General features: G+C 40.8%; 1 protein-coding gene across 1 annotated transcript in view; it reads right to left on the minus strand.

Moving 5' to 3' along the window:
- Positions 1–22630, minus strand: part of LOC101318960 (guanine nucleotide-binding protein G(q) subunit alpha) — a 288466-nt gene that overhangs the window by 78435 nt on the left and 187401 nt on the right. The window contains exon 3 of the mRNA XM_019934638.3: positions 11281–11435. Within this exon, the coding sequence (XP_019790197.1) occupies positions 11281–11435 (155 nt within the window). The remainder of the gene's footprint in view (positions 1–11280; positions 11436–22630) is intronic.

Raw genomic sequence — 22630 nt, forward strand, 5'->3', positions numbered from 1 at the left:
TCAAGTGGGTTTGCTTTTTTTTTAATGAAGGAAACATGAATAAAATTTAGAGATGACTCAGCAAGTAAACAGTATCATATTACAGCCGGGGTTAAAAAAATTAATACACGCATTAGGCATACAAGCCTTAGCAATTATACCAAAAGGGGGAAAGCACCCGTGGGTGATAAGTGGAAAAAGAAATCTCTGTAATTTGTTCTAAATCCAACCAAACATAGTAAGATAACTGAATACAACACCTTGGAGCATTTAATGTAACACACTATGGGGTGTATGCTGGGGTTCTTCAACTCCTGTGTAAGAGCCTCTTATCTAGAGGCTGTATTCATCAATATAAGAGAGCTGCAGTTAAAGTCAGATATTAAGATGAAGTTCTGGCACAGAAAATGACTCTGGGTAGAATTTCACAGTTTTTATTATTGAAAAGAAGGTTAGAAAAACTAGGTCGACTTCATTAAAAAAATTAAGAAGACCGTGTAAGAGGAAAAGTCTTGGGGGATGTGAAAGCTAGATCATGCCTGAGATCTTATTTGACACTGTCAAAAGCAGTGGAAGCTAAGGAGAAACCAGAAACTTATGGTTACTGTGTAGTTTCTACGTGACCACAGGATCCAAAGGAAAAAAATAAAAGAAATTGTCAAAGTGAACTTAAAAAAAAAAAAAAGTGAAAGTAACAGTTCTGCAAAACTGCCGTCCTGAGGGGAGAGTCAAGTACAGGTTTTGATGCCAAGACCCAACTAAGTCCCTCCTTCCTCTGGTAGATCCCACTGCTCAGATGAGCCTGGCTGGTAACCTGGTTAGGTGGGTTAGCTGCACGAGATTTCTGATTGCTCATTATACAAACACTTTCATCTCCTTAAGAGCTCGCTCTGTGGAGGGCAAATCAACTTTCCTTTTTCCTCTTTAACACCTGGTACAGCACGATCAGAGTTCAAGGGGGTGCAGCACTTACTACAGAGAATTTGTTCATAAGAAACTATTTGTTTTCAGTACAAAATTCCAGGTTTAAAACACGATCACCTAGTGGTAGCAGGGGGGCTACAATCTCACAGTTTATGAAAGCTACTCAGGGAGAATATTCTGTGGGATAAAACAGAAGAGATCATGCATTTAAATTGTCCTTTGCCAATAAACTAAACCAACCCAGAAAATCAGATTTTTTGAAAGTAAATTAAATAGCTCGTAAAAAGATCCTATATCACTGCATCTAGTAAACAGTTTCAGTATCTTATATATGGATAGTTGATCTGAATGTCTACGGTAAAGAGACCACTCGTGTCAAGTGGGGAAGGAGCGGGGCACCTATGTGTGTGTCAGACAGACTCCAGGGCCAGGGCCACGGCCAGGCTTGGGTCAGAGCAAAAGATTCCCAAGTCTGTTGCCCAAAAAACAAATTAACCTTGTAATTAAGAGCAAAAACAAAACAACAACAGGGGGGAGGGATAAATCAGGAGCTTGGGATGAACGTACACACACTACCATATATAAGATAGGTAACCAACAAGGACCTACTGTATAGCACAGGGAACTCTACTCAATGTTCTGTGATAACCCATATGAGAAAAGAATCTAAAACAGAATATATGTATAACTGAATCACTTTGCTGTGCACCTGAAACTAACCCAACACTGTAAATCAACTACACTCCAATAAAATTAAAATATTAAACAACAACAACAAACAACAACAAAACAACAGAAGAGAGTAAGACAGGTCGAGAAGGAAAAGGGAAGGGAGCAAGAGGCCTTTTTCAATTTGCCTGTTTGGCTTTGTTCATTTATTCATCTTTTATATGGTAACTTTCAAAGCTGTTGACTAATTTTGACACAATTTTTATACTTCTAAAACATATCAGAAGCATCAGAAGGCTACTTTTTATTCTAGTCTGCTCATCTTGACTGTAATGACAGTGCTTACTTCAGTTAATTTACACATATTTATTGAAAATCTGTTATATGTTCAATTCAAATCACTGTGTGTGTTGGAGAGGGAGGGGGGATGGGGCACAGGGAGCTGGTACAAAATACTTAAAATATATATTTTTCCTTTGCCTTTAGGGACATCAGGCTACCTGTGAAGCAAAGATAGCACAGATGAATCAATTAAGAAATAATTAAGTGCCAAACTGTGAGGTGCTAACTATGAATGCATTAAGAAGGGAGAGATGATTATGAACTGCAGTCACTAGAGAACTGTGTAGAAAAGTGGGGGATGAGTTACAGCGTGCAGACTGAATGGGACTGGAACAGGCAGAAGAGGGGAGAAAAGAGAGATGGGAAGAAATCAGCAAAGAAATATAATTTACTTATTCTTTTATTATGTTCCTCATTCATTCAACAACTTTCTCTTAAAGCCTGACTGAAAACTAGGCACTGTGCATAGCACTGGGTGGGAACCACAAAGAAAAAAAAAAAAAAGGTGTGAATCCTGTCCTCAAGGAGCTCGTGCTCTAGCAATGGCAATAAACATGCTATAAAATAACCATTTTACAGCACAGAAAAGATGTGACTCAGAAGAGAGCTCCCAGTGATGGTAGCCAAGAGTCAGCCATGAGCAAAAGGTCGCTGACTACAGCAGGTCTCTCACGGTCATGTCTCCTTAACTTGGATATTGGTTCTATAGGACCAGAACTTCCATTTTAACAAGGATGATCAGGTCTGAGGAGCTGGTCATGTTAAACTAATTATAGACCACAATTCTTTAGATCAAGAAGCCACTGTGTGAATGAAGAAGAACACCAGGGTCAGCCCGTAAGAGTTCAAAGAGGGCTTGGCAGGTGGGGAGTGAAAATAAAGGAACGGGCCCGATGGAGAAAGCAAGTGTCCTGGGCTCACTTGAGACTGGAGGTGGGGTTATCTCCTAGACAGGTACGAGTTCTCTTAGGCCTCTTTCAAAAGCCGGTCAGCCCTACCTTTGGTCCCACTGACTGTTAAATCCCATCACACTCTCAACCAGCTGCACCAGGCACTACAGTGGGGGCAAAAGCCAAGCCACATGAGACACAATCCTTACTCTCAGAGCCAAATCTACTCAGTCAACATTTCTGGTCATTTATGCCATCTTTAGTACTGGACATTCTGTGCACGGCATTTAGAGGTACTACCAGGGAACACAGTCTAGAGCTCTCTGACGCTCACCTCCTATCTGAAGTTTTGTTGTGCAAAGAGCTATTGATGGAGTACTGCTGAGGGACTGCAGGCCATCTGTTCTCTCAGTTCTCTAAAAATGAATCTCTGGGTTGATTCAGAGCATCCGAGGACTAAGGTAGGCTCTATCTAGATGGCAGACGTGGAAGCAGAGTGCTAGTTGCCTTTTAATATTCAGTCTCCTTCCATGGGAGGGGCTTGCAAGTTTTTTCTTTTCTTTTTTTTGTGAGGTGGGGGTGGTTTGAAATCAGAGAGTAAGTACTTTAGGCTTTGTGGGTCATTCAGTCTGTTGCAATGACTCAACTCTGCCACTGGGCACAAAACCAGCTCTGGGCAACACATAAACAAATAGGCTTGGCTATGTTCCAACAAAACTTAATTTATAAAGACAGGCAGCAGGTTGAGTTGGGCCTGCGGGTTTTCCAATCCTGTTCTATAGTAATAGCGCCCCTGGTTTCATGTGGGTACAATGTCATCCTGAGTAGATTGTGGGAAGGATTGTAAAGAAGAGGTCAAACCACTGAACGTGCAAACATTCTGCCGAAATATGAGCAAGCAGCAAACTGACAGAGTGAAGCGTCTCCCACATCCACTTTGCCCTTCAAGCAGAGTGAATGAATGACGAACAGGGGTCAAGGCAAACCCCTTTCCCTACTACATCTCTGTAATGAAGGTTACAGTGCTTAAGCCTTACCACCTCTAACAGCTCCAAGCATTCTGAAAAAGGAATACTAGAGACCAAGTCTTAGAATCATCAGAGTTCACCGTGGAAGACAAATACAGGGTATGTTTTATTCTTGCAAAAGGTTACTAGGAGAGGGACTTCCCTGGCGGCACAGTGGTTAAGAATCCGCCTGCCAATGCAGGGTACATGGGTTCGAGCCCTGGTCCGGGAAGATCCCACATGTCGCCTAAGCCCCTGCACCACAACAACTGAGTCTGCACTCTAGAGCCCGCAAGCCACAACTACTGAAACCTGCGTGCCTAGAGCCCTTGCTCCGCAACAAAAGAAGCCACCGCAATGAGAAGCCCGCGCACTGCAACGAAGAGTAGCCCCCACTCACCGCACCTAGAGAAAGCCCGTGAGCAGCAACAAAGACCCAATGCAGCCAATAAATAAATAGATAGGTAGATAAAGGTTATTAGGAGATATGGCTCATTAGATAAAAGAAAACAAAAATAGAAGTAAATATGTCACGCGGGTAAATAAAAGGGCCACTCCATGTTATTATTGTCACTCTTTAAAAAAGAGCAAACATACGCAAGATCAATACCCTCTTCTGAGCTCAAGACAGCATTTTTAGTCATTTAACTATGTAGAGAATAATCTCTCTGTTCATTACATTTCCAGGTAAATTTGGGGGGTACCAGGTTTCCTCTTGACTGCATAGGGTAATGGTTTCTCAGATAAAGGCATTCTACTATTAGAGAATCAAAGGATTTCAGAATTAGAAGAGAGTTTAGAGGTTACAGAACAGACACCAGTGTCTGAGGCCAGTGAGACTTACGTAGTCAGAAGCCCCACAGGTGAGGAATGGCAGCCGCAATTCCATTGAAGGCTGGACTTTGACCCAATGGTCTCACCACACAATGTCTCGTCTGCCTCCAAACGCCTGCAGTAGGCTTACACTTCTTTTTTTTTTTTTTTTTTTTTTTTTGCGGTACACAGGCCTCTCACTGTTGTGGCCTCTTGCGTTGCGGAGCACAGGCTCCAGACGCGCAGGCTCAGCGGCCATGGCCCACGGGCCCAGCCGCTCTGCGGCATGTGGGATCCTCCCGCACCAGGGCACGAACCCGTATCCCCTGCATCGGCAGGCGGACTCTCAACCACTGCGCCACCAGGGAAGCCCTACACTTCTTTTTAATAGTCAGATAAAGAGTAAAGTTAGAATGGCTGTGAGAGTTAGAGATAACACACGCTCAGGTTCAAGTACTTGGCTCATGAGTCAGGAACTAATTTTTAGCAAGGTACTTCTTCAAGAAGGATTCAGCCCCAAAGCAGGCCGATATGCTAACCTACCTCTGAAAATTCGCTTTGCATTTAAAATCCAACATTCAAATTCCTTGTGTGTTTTTAAATTAAATTAAAAATTTAAGCATGAAGTTAGAAGTAAACTCCAAATGTGACTTATGCCCAAAAGCCAATTTTCATGTACTTTGGATTCATGGGCTGTGGAACATGAGGAAATTTCAAGGTGTCCAATCTACTGAAATCCCTGGAGGGGTACTTCAGTAAAGCAAGATTAGGCATTACTTGGTCCCTGAAGGTGAACAAGGATACAGCAGTCTTTTGCCAAAAGCCTGCAGTGTGAGGACTTTTCTCACTATATGCCAAGTTGATTGAGATTTGTGTTCTCTGGCTAATGTCAGGGAGCTTTTGGTACTGTAGGCAGTGAACTCATTTGACCTGACGTCTCAGTATATTAAGGCAGGTGGTGAACCCCAGCCAGAAAAAAAAAAACCAAAAACCTACAGCCATCTGTTTATTGTATTCTTCACCTAAAGATATTCAGAGCCCTCAGACTTTTTAAAATCAATAACAAAAAGGGTAATAAGGGAATCTACAAAACTCTCCAGCACCTTAAAATGCTTTTTTAGTCTTTCATTAAATAGAACTGGGAGAATATGCCAAATTAAAGCCAATTGCAAACTTATCCTAAACTGCTTATCCGTCGTCTGGAATTTCCCATCTCCTTGTTTCTCCCAGCGCTGCCTGTCCTTTGAGCCATCCGATTGTTTATTATGATCAGCAAGTTGGCTAATCAAAGTAGAAAAACGAAAGCTCAAATCAGTTATTGGCTCTAGTTTGACTCCAGTAAAAAGTTATTGGATGGAGTATGGGAAAAGGGGTTAAGACTGTAGACTAAAATAAATAATATTTCTCAATTCTGTGTGACCTAGAATATCTTCTATGTTGTATGAACGATCGATATACTGTTAAACGTGGCTAAAGTTTGTGGACGATAATCAAAACCCTGATGGGTGTGTTTTCCAGTAAATCGGAGCTACCTATAGGCAACGTTAATAAAGATTAATAAATAATTTGTATCTTTCATGGTAAGTGATTTATCTAATCAGAGCTATTTTATCTATTAGTCTATCATCTATATATCTAACAACTGTCAATTATCTCTCTCCCTCTCTCTCTCTCATTCATCCAACCATCCATCTATCCATCCATCCTCTGTAAGGCTGGATTTCACAGTGGTTAAAAACCTGGGCTCTGGAGGCAGCAAATCTGATTTCAGTTCCTACTCCTATCACTTACTAATTGTGTGACCGTGAACAAGTCACTCAACCTCTCTGAGACCCTGTTTCATAGGGATAATAAGAAATAGCTACAGTTTTGCATATAAACGACTAAGCACAGAATCTACCATACAGGAAGTAGTCAGCAAATGGCAGCTGTTTTGATAACAGAACTTTCCACATGCCAGATCTTCAAAAACAGCAGGAAAAAAGACTTAAATGCCTTTAGCTCTGGAACTTCATAGTTCGTCTATAATGGCCAAAGACAGATAGTGCCTACATCATGGTCACTGAAACAGTGGAAATTACCCATCTATGATTTCATGGAACAATCATTTGTGAAGGTCAAACGTGAGCAGTCAATGTTAGGCACTGTGGGCAGAGGAGAGAGACACTTCGGTAAACACGATACCAGATACAAAGGAGATTTGTACAAGTGTTAAGATACATGACACAGTGACTCACTCTCTCTGGTGTTGGGCAAGACTTTCAGAGGGTGTGACTCCTGAATTGGGTCTTGAAGGATAAATAGGAGCTCATCAGATAGAAAAGACGAGAGGCATGCCTGGCCTCTGTTCTCAGTATTCCTGGCAAGTGGCCTACACTGACTCTCACAACCAGCAGGGTCCTGGAGAGAACTGTTGTTAAGCTGAAAACTGTAAGCAGATGGGCATGGCAGGCACGGATTCTCACACGGCTAGAGATTAGGTATCTACATGTTCCCTAAATCTAAACTGAAGAACCACAAGGAAGACAGTCAGTACTCAAGGAGGCTGGTCTTAAATTCAGAAAGATTTCTGTAAGGTGATGTCACCGTATAAGAAATTAGGTGCAGAATATCAGCAAAGTTTTTAAAATTTTAATTATAAAGACAGAAAGAACACATGCTTCCTCATGAAGTAACAGAGGCAGGATAAAATACTAAAAGACACACCAGTGGAATGTACACAAAGGTCAGAAAGGAAAAGGGGTAACAACCGTCTCGAATGCAGAAAAAGGAATTATTCTGAGTTACTCTTTGAAAATGAATTCAGTACTGGGAATCAGTGATGCTCAAGACAGGGGACCTACATCCTCATCAGTACTATCCCCGCAGTTCATGGGGCGTTCCCTGGACCACACTGGGGGAGCATGCGGAACAGAGCAGCAAATGGGTGAATCCAAAAAGCCACTGGTCTTATCTTTGTGCTGGGAAGGTTTTCCTGGCTAAGGAAAAGGAAAATGCCTGGGACTAAGATGGGGAAGAATAAAGTGACTCTAATACTTGGCCTCCCGGCACAATGGGATTAAAGGCAGGCCAGCCAGGCTACTTGGGCCCTGATCTATAATATAAAGAGTGCTGAAACATCCTGGTTAGAGATCAGAAACATGGATGGAGTCAGCTAACTCAGGTTTCCACACACAACTTACATAATTGGCAGGAATAGATTGGTTCTACTCCCTGAAAGTAAACAAGAGTCTTCTAGAGAAAACGAAGGGGAAAAAACCAAAACACCTCCCTAGGTTTCATTTAGCTAAGGTGACCAAATGTCCCTGTTTGACTAGGAGATTCCCAGTTTATGCCTGCTATTTCATTGCAATTATTAACAGTAACCCCTTCCTTCTCAAAATGTCCTGGTTTGCGTAAGTTATACAGTCACCATCTATTTAGCCTATGTAACAAATTACTGTAACGAAAAGACTGAATGAAACACATTCCTTTTGGTAGAAAATGTATTTCAGGATGAGCAAATAGCACCAGTGGAGCAGAAAACCTTCTACTTCATAGAAGAATGCCAACAAAGACCAAATGATAAAAGCAGAAAATCATTCCTTTACAAATCCTAATGGAATTATTAAACCAGGTAAGACTTATTGATTGGAATTAAAACGATCATGTGAAGAGTCGACAGGGAACTGGAGATTACACAATGACCAAGTAACACCACACAGATTGCTTTTGGTGGCAGAAGGAAAAAAAATATAACTTTATAATGGAGGCTGTCAGTGCCCTAACACTGTGGTGAACCTTAACTTACCACTGATGGGTAAACCAGTGTATGACATCACTTAAAGTGTATTCTACTCACAATGGTTAACTGGAATCTAATCAAGTTTTTAAATGCAACTTCCAGTTGGTAGAAAATCCAAGAGACGGAAGAGAAAGTTAAATCATGCTCTGAGGCAGCAATCAGGCCCAATCCAAGCCAATCGTTTCGACATGCCAGTGAAATACAAAGCAGGTCTCTACTAGGTTAAAAGAGACTTAAGGGACATAAAAACCAAATGCAATGAGTAGCCCTAAAATCGACTGACTCTAAAGGACATTTTGGAAGAATGTGGGAAATATGAATATGAACTGGGTACGGAATGATGAAAAGGACGGCTGATTATTTTTAGGTATAATATGGTATTATTTATTATGTAAGCAAATGTCCTATATTTTCAAAAAGATGCACACTGAAATGTGGGTATAAGGACATATAATTTACTTTATTCCTTCTGCATAAAGATATGGTTAAAAAAGAAAAAAGTGCATGTGCATGCACTTATATACCCACATGATGTACAGTTTAGAAAATCGAGTTCTCCCTATACCCATCAGGGGAAGTAGGACTGTTTAAAGAATAATCACGCGAAGGAGTTGAGATCAGCCTGTCCCAGGTGCCCCCGTATCTTCAGCTCTAACATGAGGGATGTGCCCACAGAGCAGGCGTGTTTTTACGGTAGACGCAGGCTGTGCGACAGAATTCTAAGATGGTGGCTCTCCCAGCATCACAGTGCTAACAGGGGCCTGGAGAAACCGCTGCGGATAGCTCTTTGCCCTAAAGCAACTCATGGGTACTTGTCTGGGAATGCACAAATCTAAACTGAAGGAATGTCACCAGACATATGGTGGAGCTTTGCCTCAAGAGCACAACAGCAGCAGCCGACCCAGGTGTCCTCAGGGCAAACAGGAATCTCTCTGAGGGCCTATCCCAGGAGCAGGAGGCAAACCATTTCCTAAGGGGGGTGGGGCCCCAACCCTGGTAAGCAATATCCTTATGGGACACTGGTGCTCTGATACCCTAGTCGCAAGACCTCTCTGTAGGGAGAACAGATCTAGGTGGCAGGTAAAGAACAGAAGAGGTAAGGAGGAGGGGGAGAGACAGGATTTATGATAAAGTAAAAAGACGGGGGTTAGAAATGATGAGAGGTGGAGGATTTATTTGTGTATGTAACTTTATAATGGACCAGGAGGGACGTCACAATAGCAAAGTGAGAAGTGAAGAGGAGTTAAAGGAGAACCAGAGGTGAGGGCGGACAGCGGAAGACATAATGAGCAGCAACAGGAACGAGGGGTAAAGCACAGCAGCAATGTGGGGGAGATGGATGGAGTCTGGAATGGCAAAGGAAACAGAAAGACAGAGGGGGCAGGAAGTAAAAGGAAGACAGCAGGTCAAAGGTTGAGGGGGCAGAATTTGGAACACATCAGAGCTGAACGCATCTTCTTCATCTCTCTACTCACAGGAACTTACACAGTAGGAATTCGGGGGGGGGGGGTGGCGGGGGGAGGAGAGAGGGAGGGAGGAAGGGAAGGGGGCGAAGGAAGGCGGGCAGACACGGAAGAGGAAGACTGAGGACAGGCAGTGTGGAAGGCTCCGTGAAGGCGTGGAAGAAGGACAAAAGAAGTACGGAATGAGGAAGCGCTCATTTCAGAGGCCCAGAGTGGTGGGTATTAGCTTAAACACGACAGACACGGTGTTCCTGAGTGTTCCACGTCACATTTCAGAATTACGTCATTCAGATTTACCTTAGGAATACAAGAATTGTTTTGACCAGTCAACGTTTCTTTGGCTAACCTGAATCATAACTTATCTTATACAAATGCCTAGAACTAGGGTAAGAGCACGATCCACTTTACTTCAAAAACAGAGCCAAACAGCTCTTGGATGTCCTCTGCACTGCTGAGTGACGCCAATCAGCCTATGGGGCTCCTTATTTTCCCCATGGTCCTGCTCTCATCCAGAGGGTCATTTCAACACATGAACTGCCCTGAGGCTGCTGAATATTTTCCACCCTTTCTTCTGTCTGCCCAGAACCAATACAAGAGGCAAATGCTGGGTTACCATAATTAATGTAGACAGAAATCTGGCTAAATACTACTAAAAAAAATCCATTTTTCAGGCGCCCAATTATCTACATTGCTGACCACATTGATTACATTAATCCAATGACTGCCAGAGCTTTACTTTCTTTCTGTTAGGCAAGATTTAATCTAGAGAACTAACAAAGCTCTCTAGGATGCAAATCTCTCCCAGGACACATGATTTTGATTGACAGCTTGCAAAATAATTCGGGAATGCATGCAAAATTCGACTCCCACGCAATTTTCATGCAAAGGCAAATCTATCCATCAACATAACAGTGGCTCCCAGGAAGCAGTCAAGGTTCTGTGCCTGGAAACTAGAAACCAGGAGGTCTGATGTTTGCGAAGCCATAATCAAGCGCATTTGTTTGCGGTTCTTAATGTGTGTAGGTGTTTTCCAGCATATGAGTAAGATCCGACATTCGCATTAAAAATTATTATTACAAGATTTCAAAGCACAATGAAGTATGTGTTTGAGAACTGCTGCTTTACAATTTGGGGAAAGAGACAGGTTAGTGAATGCAGATTCCTAGAGTCTTCAGTTTGCTTTTCAAACAGAAAACAGTAAAATACTCTCCCTGACTCATCATGCCAGTCCCTTACAATATAGTTGAAATTTATGAGGTTGGCACAAGTTTAATACCTATACTTCCTAACTGTGCAGTTAGAATCAGATAACAATACACACATTACAGAACACAGAAGGTCTCACTGCAGAGCACCTGCACATGAAAGTAAAGAGAAAGATGCAAAGGGCCTCCTGGAGGAATACTTACTATTTGGTAGAGTCAGATAACTGATATTCCCGTCGTCTGTCATAGCATTCCTGGATTCCAGGATCGTTCCATAAACTCTTTATTGCATCTACATACGGATTCTCAAAAGCAGACACCTTCTCCACATCAACTTCTCGAACTAATTGTGCGTGAGCCTGTTTAAAAAAAAAAAAAAGTTTTAATCTCCTTTCCATCGCTGAAAATTGCCTTTGGTTTGCACATTACATTGTGCACAAGTGAGGTCTTTCCTCATATACTGGTTTTTGAACTGGTTTATAATAATGTAATGCTTCTTTTTTTTTTTTTCCTTAGATAAAACCCAGTCCCAAATCTTTCCCTCTAGATTAAACCATGAGGCTACCTAAAGTTGACTAGAGGAAAGCAGAGTGTTTGGTTCCCGTCGGAACAATGAGGATGTCATGCTACACGTAATGACTGTTTACAGGTGATGATCACAATCCTAAAACAATTAATGTTATTAAAGGGAAAAAAGAGACACGTATCCCCTCTGTGTTTATAATAATCAAACGCATAATATACCCAGCCCTGAGTGTTCTCATGGGCTGGGTATTCACTGAGTAGCAGAAGCTCAATCAGACTCCTCAACTAATCAGGGTTAGTTTCTATGGCTTGCTTCTGGGATAGGGGTAAACCCACAGAAGAACAGTCAATATTAACGACTGAACCTGAGCAGTGGTAGGCGTGCCTCTCCACTTCCACACCCCTGAATTGCCAATATTTATTTTATAGCTGCCTTATCTACACTATCAGATTGAGGAGGCTATTCAGTATTTTTTTAACAAGGAAAAAGGACTTTGTTATTTTCATTATACAACATTTAGCAGGAAAGAGGTAAAAAGATTTAAAAAAAATTTTTCAACAAGATTGAAATCAGAATGTTGTATGGTCAACCCCCAAATTAACCAGAATATATCATTGTCTAACAATCTCAAACAAAATAGGTTTTCATGGGTGTAGTTTACATGTAAATTACATGTGCACATGAATATATAAATCAACAAATAACTAATTATCTTGAAAACTGGAGACACATGGCTGATAATTTGTTACAACAGTCTTGATTTTGTACAGATAAACTTCTGAACTAGGTCAGTGAATGGTTATCTTGATTACATGATGACCCAATTATTCTTTTCATAGAGTTTTAAGCAGATAGAATTTAATAAATTTAATCCACGTTAGGCCTGTCTGGTTCCCCATCTTTATCTTCCTTCTCATGCCGTAAGAGGGAAGGGCCCCATGTCATTAGACTAATCTTGACTTAGAGAAAGTTTTAAGAAGCCCAACATGCCAAGACTGAAGAAACCACCTTTCTTGCTAGCTCTGCTCTGACCCTGACAGTCAGATCTAGTAAGTGAGAACCCCTATAGCTCTGCCCTGCACCCCAACCTTGGAAAACGGATCCCTATCGTTGTTTTCTGTACCTAGTCCCTGCCCAGGCAATCTGTCTTATCCCACCAGCAATCCTGCCATCCTGAAGTCCTGTTCCCAAGTCTCAGACCTCAGGTGGGCCTACCTCAGTCACAGTTCCCCATGAGGCTCCCCCTTGAAAACAGTATCACTGGCTCCCCAATGAATCCCCGGTGCTGTGCTCCGCCTGGCTCTGTAGCACCTGTTGCTCCGTGTCGATACCAAAGACTGTACTTGTCCCACCTGCTCTGCCGTCTGCCTGCTCAAGTGGACCTCCTTCAAGCACGAAACACTGGCTGTGGGGCCTCCTGCACTTTGCCCAGCAGGCATGTCTCATACCTTCACAGGTATGCCTGATGTCAAGCTTTGACCTCGCCTTTCTGCCCTTGCTCACTGAATACAAACAAGGGCTAACTCTCTGTGTCCTGAGATATGACAACGATCACCCGTGGTATAACCCTCAGTTAGAATCCCCGAGGCTATGTCTGTTTTACAGCGTTCTCTAGAGGATTCTGTGCATCTTGGAGGGCAGATGTGGGGCAGGAACAGGGACGTACGGGATGGTCTCCTGCTGGATATACTCTAAAGACATGGTTTTAATCTGACTCTGCTGCTTCTTATGACATTGGATAAGTTGCTTAATCTTGCCAAATGTTATCTCTGGTGGGGAACATCCTGCCCCAACAAGCTCACGTGACTTACTATTGTGCTACAATACAGTAGTTGAGTGGTTCTCAAAAGGCGGTACACACACCAGCAGCGTCACCTGGGAATGTGATAAAAATACAAATCCTTCCATCCTACCTCAAACCTTTTGAATAAGAAACTGATTAGCAAATCCCTGTTTTAACAGGCCCTCTGGATGATTCTGATACATGGAAAAGTTCGAGAACCACTGCGAACTATTAAGCATCACACACACACTAGCTGTTGTGGCCATAATTGATTGTCTGGCTGGCCAGAAAATTGCTACTGGAAACTAAAGAGAAGGGTCCCAGAAAGGCAACGGCACTCCAAAGCAAGGGGCACTATAAGGGCCAGGAAGCCACAGAAATGAATAAAACAAGCTAGACGTAGGCAACAGGGAGTGATAGGGACTACAGCACACTGAGAAACACACACCCTAATTAAAGAGGACAGCCGCTATTTACCTCCCACTAACTGCTGCCATTGGGATATAGGCCCCGTGTTGCCAGATTTTCCAATTTACCAAGGGAAGCCCCAAATCTAGAGTTTTCCATGAAATATCCCCAATTTTTATTCTTGGCAATGCTAGAAACGATAAAGTATATCTGTGCCTGAGTTGGATCAGGTACCACTCATCTGCTCCTCCATTTACTTCCCTAATAAGATTGACCAATAACACTATGTCCTACACAGAAGCTGGCACACAGCAGCTGGCCACTTAACACATGCTAATAAGTAAATCTGCAGCACTTTCCTACAACAATATTTAGACAAACTATTATGCCATCCATAGGGAGAAACGGTTGAGACCTCTCTGAATTGCATAAAAGCTACGTGATGATACAGGTTAGTGTAGGCAGTATTTAAAAACTGAGTTTGATACTCACTACACTGGGCCAGCCATGTCATCTGGAAGGAGTTCTGTTTCTGTTTCTAGAGAAGGTAACTTATGCCAGAGAAAACAGTTTCCACATAGCAGACACTTTTTACTATGACGATTAAATGTTTATTGAAGCCCAGTGAAATGCTAGGTAACATAGCAATTAACGACTTAGATGTAGTTGCCACGGAGGGGTAGGGGTGGAGTTGGGGGGAACAGTCCATATAGCCGGCAACCAACCAAAGCACAGGATTATGTGCTCCAGGAGGAGAAACGAGGGAACATTTGCATTTCCAGCTTTAATTGCAGTGGACTGTAAGGGCATTTCAATAGACAACATCCTTCAACAGTTGTGTAACCGAAAAGCCTGCTCCTGTAAAATGAGATTACTTTCTGTTGTTAGAAAACTCCTCTAATTTCTTATCTTGTTCCATCTCGGTTTGCTTTTTCTTACATCTGGAAGGCCTTCTCTATGCCTTTCTTTAGCTTTTGTTCAGGGGCCGTATCCTATGCCATCTCTGACAGGAAGATGTTCCTAATGTTCCTCCTCTCCCCCAAAATGTGAGCTTTGTGTCTTTTGAACCATGGAACGTCTACATTTTGCTTTATGATGATAGTTACCTCTTGGCTTATCGTCTTCTAGACTATACATTGAGGGAAGGGGCTGTAGCTTACTGGCTCTAATTTCTTTTGGGGCCCAGCACAGAGTGAGCAACAACAAATGTTTGTCTAATTTAAGTGCATTCAGAAAGTACATATAAACACAGTGTCAAGTCTACAAGTCAAAGACAAGTTTCTCAAGGAAATCTTCCGTCCATTGCCTACTCTCTCAGAACCACATAATCCTTAGCAGCACTTATCTCAGTAGCTAGTGTGCATCTATTTGTGTGCTATTTGTTAGTATCCTTCTCCCTGATCACTGTATAAGTTCCAAGACAGGCTCGGCATTGCAGTATCAGGGTCTAGCAGACTGCCTGCCCCTGATGCTCAATAAACAGTCGTTGAATGAACTATATAAGGAAGGAAGAGTGGAAATTATACTAAACTGGAAATTGGGACACCGAAATTCTAGGCCTGGCTTTACCCCTAACACAAGCCATAACCCTTAGAAGAAACTACTTTACCTCTATAGAGCTTCATTTTCCTGGTCCACAAGATTATGCAATGGAAACAAATCATCTCCCTAAGGCTTTGTCTAGCCATAAACTGCAAGACTGTAAATAAATACATCTAGAATGCATGGAGCACCAAGGAGTTACAACACTGTCCCTCCGGGAGCACATAATATATCATTTATTGAAACAAGACCTCACTACTTCAAACAGTGCCTGACAATAAAGGGCAGAACATGGTTAAGTCTGTACATCGGCAATGCTACATAGGGGTTGAGAAAGTAGAACTCAGTATGGATAGAGAGGTCAGACAACATGTCAGAGAGAAGAGAGGATTCGGCTGGCAGGCAGAGATGAAGATGATGAACAAAGGCTCAGTAGACAAAATAAACATGGCCCTCTCTTTTAACTGTGGGGAAAAAAAAGTCTAGTGAGGAAGTTTCATGCTGACCCTCACTGCAAATTAACCTCCACAATGAAAGCTACAGTATTAATCTCAGCTATGAACCATAATCAACCTCCACCAACTATGAAAGTATATTGGCCTCAAGAACCACAAGATCACCGCTTTGCCTTCATCCAGGTCATAATTTCTAAGTCACTTTCATTGCCTACTAAGCTTTGTTTTTTAATTCCACCCTTGCTGTTTTGTAAAATGACATTCAAATATAATCAACTGTAATTTGCATCTATGTAAGAGCTTTCACCTGAAGTTCTCAAGTTATTTAAGTGTGACAGCATTTTATAAAATACAGAATTTTTACATTGCCTATACAAAGGTCCTCAATGGAAGTGCAATCCTCTCATTTTTTTGGTAAAAAATATTCTGTATGTGGAAAGAATATTTTTTAGTACAATGTGTTAGACTAGGAAGATAAATTAGACCCTTTTCTATTTGTCCAAATGTCAGATGTGAAGTAGTAAAAATCACAAGTAATTACGTGAAATTAAACAATTACTAATGAATAAGGCTATGATGAAAAGGAAGTAAGTCATTTCTAATAATATAAATAAGTTACAATTGACTACCCTTTTTATTTTGAACACTGTAAATAGAAAAGCAAAACAGGTATGTGTTAATCATATAAACAAAATGCAAAATATAATTCTATTTCATTTCAAGTTACAGTTGAACACACTGGATGGAAATACTTAATAATGAAAGTTAGCTTTCAGAATTCTTAGCAAGCTGGTGGCAAGCCTCAGAGGGAACATTGTGAGAACTAAGTAGCTACTCTTAGGAACTCTTGGCAGAATTTTCGGTTAAGACCACATGGAAACCGCAGGATGTGCCAATGTGGTAATGTCTTGTTTTGGTGATTTGGTGGTCATAAAATGCAGGTAAATCTTAGATGTGTTGATATTTCCAAGGTTGCTTCAGCAAGAGGAAGGAAGAACTGAGTTCCCACCACAGTGAGTCTTACCCTGCCCACAGAAGGCCAAGCCTTCAGATGAAATAACAAAGATCTTATAGTCACTTTGGAAGGATTTTCAAAAACTCATTAACAGCTCAAGGTGGCTTTAGGCTGGAATGTCACACCTATTCCGGTTCCTACACTCTAGAAGTAGAAAACCAAATGGTAACTTCCACATTTTTGAAGCTCTTAGCCACAAATATTCAGCTCATTAGGGCTGCTCTGTTTGAAAGGATGCCCAACACACACAGAGGGGCTCTGAAAAATTCTGAACTGCTGTCTGAGTATGTTTTAATCTTGAACGAAGGTGTACATCTTCTCAATCCTTTTTTTTTTCCTTGTTGCTTATTTCCATTTTGGCATTTGATTCTAAGTTATGAAAACAAACAAACAAAAAAAAAAACAGACTTTTTTCGTTTTCTACTCAAAGGAAATACAGAGTAAAATGATGGACCTTGGGATCAGATCTCTCTGTTGTAATCCCACCTCCACCCAGTACTAGTTGAGCATGAACTTGGGTCAAGCTATTTAACATCTCTAAACCTCGGTTTCCTAATCTGTCAAATGGGGGTAACAATGGCATTTATTTGATTTTTTTAACATCTTTATTGGAGTATAATTGCTTTACAATGGTGTGTCAGTTTCTGCTTTATAACACAGTGAATCAGTTATACATATACGTATGTCCCCATAGCTCTTCCCTCTTGCATCTCCCTCCCTCCCACCCTCCCTATCCCACCCCTCTAGGTGGTCACAAAGCACTAAGCTGATCTCCCTGTGCTATGCGGCTGCTTCCCACTAGCTATCTATTTTACGTTTGGTAGTGTATATATGTCCATGCCACTCTCTCACTTTGTCCCAGCTTACCCTCCCCCCTCCCCATATCCTCAAGCCCATTCTCTAGTAGGTCTGCATCTTTATTCCCGTCTTGCCCCTAGGTTCTTCTGACAAATTTTTCTTTTTAGATTCCACATATATGTGTTAGCATACAGTATTTGTTTTTCTCTTTCTGACTTACTTCACTCTGTATGGCAGTCTCTAGGTCCATCCACCTCACTACAAATAACTCAGTTTTGTTTCTTTTTATGGCTGAGTAATAGTCCGTTGTATGTATGTGCCACATCTTCTTTAACCATTCATCTGTTGATGGACACTTAGGTTGCTTCCATGTCCTGGCTATTGTAAATAGAGCTGTAATGAATATTTTGGTACATGACTCTTTTTGAATTATGGTTTTCTCAGGGTATACGGCATTTATTTTAAATTTATTTATTTATTTATTTTTGGCTGCATTGGGTCGTCACTGCTGTGCGCGGGCTTTCTCCAGTTGTGTCGAGCGGGGGCTGCTCTTTGTTGTGGTGCGTGGGCTCTAGGCACGTGGGCTTCAGTAGTTGTGGTTCACGGGCTCTGGAGCGCAGGCTCCAAAGTTGTGGCGCACAGGCTCAGTTGCTCCGTGGCATGTGGGATCTTCCCGGACCAGGGCTCGAACCCATGTCCCCTGCATTGGCAGGCAGACTCCCAACCACTGCGCCACCAGGGAAGTCCCTATGGCATTTATTTTAGATGGTTAAATGACAGAAAGGATGTAAAACACTTAAAGGCAGACCTAACACCCAAAGCTGCTAACTGTTTAAAAAGCAGAAGAAAAGGAAAATAGCACAGGAAACATAAAACGTGTGGTGTACACACTTACCAGCTCTGTAACCTTAGGCAAATCACCCACCTTTATTTGCTCAAATGTGAAACAACATTCTAGAGACCAGCCTGGATAATGGATCTCAAAGGGTCCTCAAATTTGCAAACACCCCTTAAAATTTCCTACCGAAAATGTGGGCGAGAACTATCATTTCTTAGACCACTTCGCCTTCTCTGACTTCATTACAACTTGAACAGCTGACCTTCATTCATTAAGATGCACTGAACAAAGAGTGACAGTTGTTGATGCATTTTCTTATGGTCATTACTGCATAAATGACAAAGAACAGCAAAGTCACACCGAGCTGCTGTTGGCTGGGTTCACGTAGCCAGTGACTCATTCCTATAGAACAGCCTCTCCACACTTATGATTCAACTCATGGCTCAGCAAAATTACAAATTACTACATGACACAGCCTTTTGAAGTCCCTGATGAAGATGATAAATCCTGTGTGTGGAATCTTTCAGTGCTAGGGAATCTACTGATTCTCCTTTGCTAAAGCATCCACATCCCTCTTTACCCTGGTATCACAAGAACAGAGGAGGTATCCACAGATACTCAAGACCCTTCGAAAAACTGTCATAGTATTTGCATATAACCTACGCACATCCTCCCATATCCTTTAAATCATCTCTAGATTACTTACAATACCTAATACAATGTAAATGCTAAGTAAATAGTTGCCAGGGACAGGGAACAATAGCTTGAGATCAAACTGGGCTTCAATCATAACTGTCACATTCCAGCCCTGTGTCTTTAGGCTTGTCTCTCAACTTTCCTGAACCTCAGCTACCTCATCTATGAAATGGGAAAATAATTCATTTTAGGGCTGTTAGAAAAGTTATAAGAATTGTTAGTAAAATACCTAAAACAAGTATTATAATTACTATGAAATCTTGAGCTATTTCAAAATTACCATTAATAAATATTATCTCAACAAATACTTTTCTACCATATGTCAGGCAATGCACTAGACACTGATGAAGCAGATAGTTTGTGTTAAATAAAATATCCCAGATAGCAAAATATTAGATAAGGAACTTTATTAAACTGTCACATATTATTCTACTTTAAGATTTTACAAATTGATTTATTATCATTATTAGATCTGCTTTTCTAAGGTTAGAGCTTTATTTTTAATCTTTATTACAGCATTCACCAAGGTAATCAATGGCTATAAGGCACACTGCCTTTCCGCAAAAACTTTGCTGAAAATCTGTTTCTCTTTTTGGTTTTGCTTCGCTATAAGCTACATTTGCTTAATCTCTAACATATAGCAGATTCCTTCTTCGATGGAGAAAATACTCCTTTATTATTTAAAATGTTCTTTTTCTTTTAAAGAACTCCATCTCTTTCTTGGCTCCACCACTATAAATTTCACGCAAATATTTTCTATTTAGTCCTCTGCTTATTATTTTCCTTTTTCATGTTCGTAGGCCATGTCATAATTATCAGGATCAATGACATTGTAGGTCAGAGCTTGATGCACCAGGGCATAACACACACCAAGCAGTTCCAAAGAGTCTGTTGACTGATGTAATTACATGGTTCCATTATGTAGAATCTTGCCCTCAGGTCCGTAAGATCTTGGGATGAAATAAAAAATTGTGCACTCTTTGAAATCACCTTCATGATTATGATGGTAATACACACACACACATTGTGAATACTACAAAAAAGTTTATTTTCAAAGAGTTAATTCAAAGTCACAGTGATAAAGAAGAAATTAGAAGATTCTTTTAAAGATATACGTATTTATTAAGAGTCAAAGAATTAGACATACTTGTATGGCTATTTTCAAAGAATATTTCAGGACCATTAGTTACTTGGGATTTTAATGGCTATTGTTTTGAAAAGTGGGTTCTAGAGCCAAAGTCAGATAACTGTAGAGCATGATGTTTATAAAAAGTTAAACAGATGGTCTATATTGCAGAACTCGGAACCTTTACTAAGACAACAGTGCTAGGAATCCATGAGCACAGGGTAAGGGTGGAGGCATTACCGTATGACCATGGCAGCACTTCCCCCTCAGATCAGTGGATGAGACTGGTGTTCCCGTGCATCACACTTTGAAAAACACCGACTAGAGACTGAGACTCCCAACAACCAAGTAAGGACTGATTTTACGCAAGCAAAACAACTGACTGGCTGATGCTTCCCCATGCTGGCATAACAGGCTAATGCCTGCCTTACAGATTCACATCATTCTCATTGTTGAGTTCACATTTTGCATGTGGTTCATTTCCTGAAATTATGTCTCAGAAAAAACACCATCATTTTAGCCCTTTGCAATGTCTGGGCTCCTACAATCTTATTAACCAGAGGAGTGTGTTGCTGCTGGTCTGGAATTTTATTTTGTTTGCCAATAGGAAAAACAGATCAAGAATATTTCCCTTCTTAGCTTGGTAGACATTCAGACAAAGCTGAAAAAAAAAATTTGAAAGAACAAGCTCCTTAATGAAGGGATGTACCAGATGTACCTGGAAATCTCATGGTCCTGCAGAGTCTTTGTGGGACACCCACTGTGAAACCTGACCACTGCAGCTTCAGAAATTGTGTTCAGGGCTTCCCCGGTGGCGCAGTGGTTGAGAGTCAGCCTGCCGATGCAGGGGACACGGGTTCGTGCCCCGGTCCGGGAAGATACAACATGCCACGGAGCGGCTAGGCCCATGAGCCATGGCCTCTGAGCCTGCGTGTCTGGAGCCTGTGCTCCGCAACGGGAGAGGCCACAACAGTGAGAGGCCCGCGTACCGCAAAAAAAAAAAAAAAAAAAGAAATTTTGGTCAGGAGAACTAAAAGCGAAAGGCTCGTATCCCCAGAATTTTGCAGAAGAAAAGGAACTTCCTAGAACACTTGTCTAAATACCTCTTTAACTCAGAGAGCAAGAAACTGTTCCAACAGTAAGAATGTAAAAAGAATCAACGGCAATGATGTCTAACTGTTTTATGAAGAAGAGTAATGAAACATCTAGAATCTGAATAGGAAGAAGGGAAGGGAAATAAGAGAACCCACATCTTGCTAGGCACTTTTGGGGGGCAAAGAGTAATACATATAATTTGTCACTTTGAGAAAGGACCCAAATTTCAGGAAGATTACAGATAAGAATCAATTGTAAAAAGTTACTTGGACCAGTGTTGAGAAACTGGTAACTTTCTAGTGAGAGTATGACAGTTTATAGTGTATACATGACATTCTGGAGTATGAAAAGGAATATTAACAATAGTTAATGCTATATATCTTTGAAATATTATTTATTGACCAACACATCAGTTATATTATATTGGTATTGTTAAAACGTTTTCAAACATAAAATTCTTTCTAAAAAATAACTTTCATATATCCATATAAAGCAAAAAAAAAAATGAGAAGTTTTCTTACATTCATGTATTTTAGTACATTCATGTATGTTAGTTATGTTCTTAGCCATTTCTGTTTCTAATATCATATCCCTGACGTTTTTAAGAAGACTGTATTTTTTTCATTATGGACATATTATATAACTATTTCATGAAATTGCCTGCAATAGTCCTCAAAATTGCACTAACCATTTTAGGTTAATAAATTTGAAATTGTAACATTTTCAGTTGGGTCCTTCTCTATAGACCTTAATATTTTTAATTGAAAAATATTCTCTCTTAGGGGCTGAAATACCTGGTAAGCACAAAACAAATTCTGCTAAATGGGAGGTATTCTTAACTCTACTATTTTTTCAAATGCAAATTTGTAAATATTTCAGTTCAAATATTTTCATAGGAAGTATCTCATTTATCAGTTCATAATATTCTTCTTTCACAGATACCTTTAGGAAACAAAACTCAAGATTGGTAGATTATCACAGCTTGTTTGAAAGCAATTATGACTGTGTGTGAGTCATAACTAATTGCAAGTACATTTCTGCTCCATAGGCTTCTTAACTTAATAAATGTTTTACCGTAACACTGTGCATCATTAAGCACTACATTCATATCATCACCACAAAATATTTTTATTTTCAACATTTTATAGAGAAGCAAAAACATTCATAGTATTCAAAATAATGTGAGAGATTTCACTTTATCAAAATGAACTATCAAAAGCTGTACCCTGATTCCATGAATTAAAAGAGGGAGAAAGCCAAACCATCAGTTGT

Source organism: Tursiops truncatus, chromosome 6 (genome assembly GCF_011762595.2).
Source record: "Tursiops truncatus isolate mTurTru1 chromosome 6, mTurTru1.mat.Y, whole genome shotgun sequence".
Taxonomy (NCBI): domain Eukaryota; kingdom Metazoa; phylum Chordata; class Mammalia; order Artiodactyla; family Delphinidae; genus Tursiops; species Tursiops truncatus.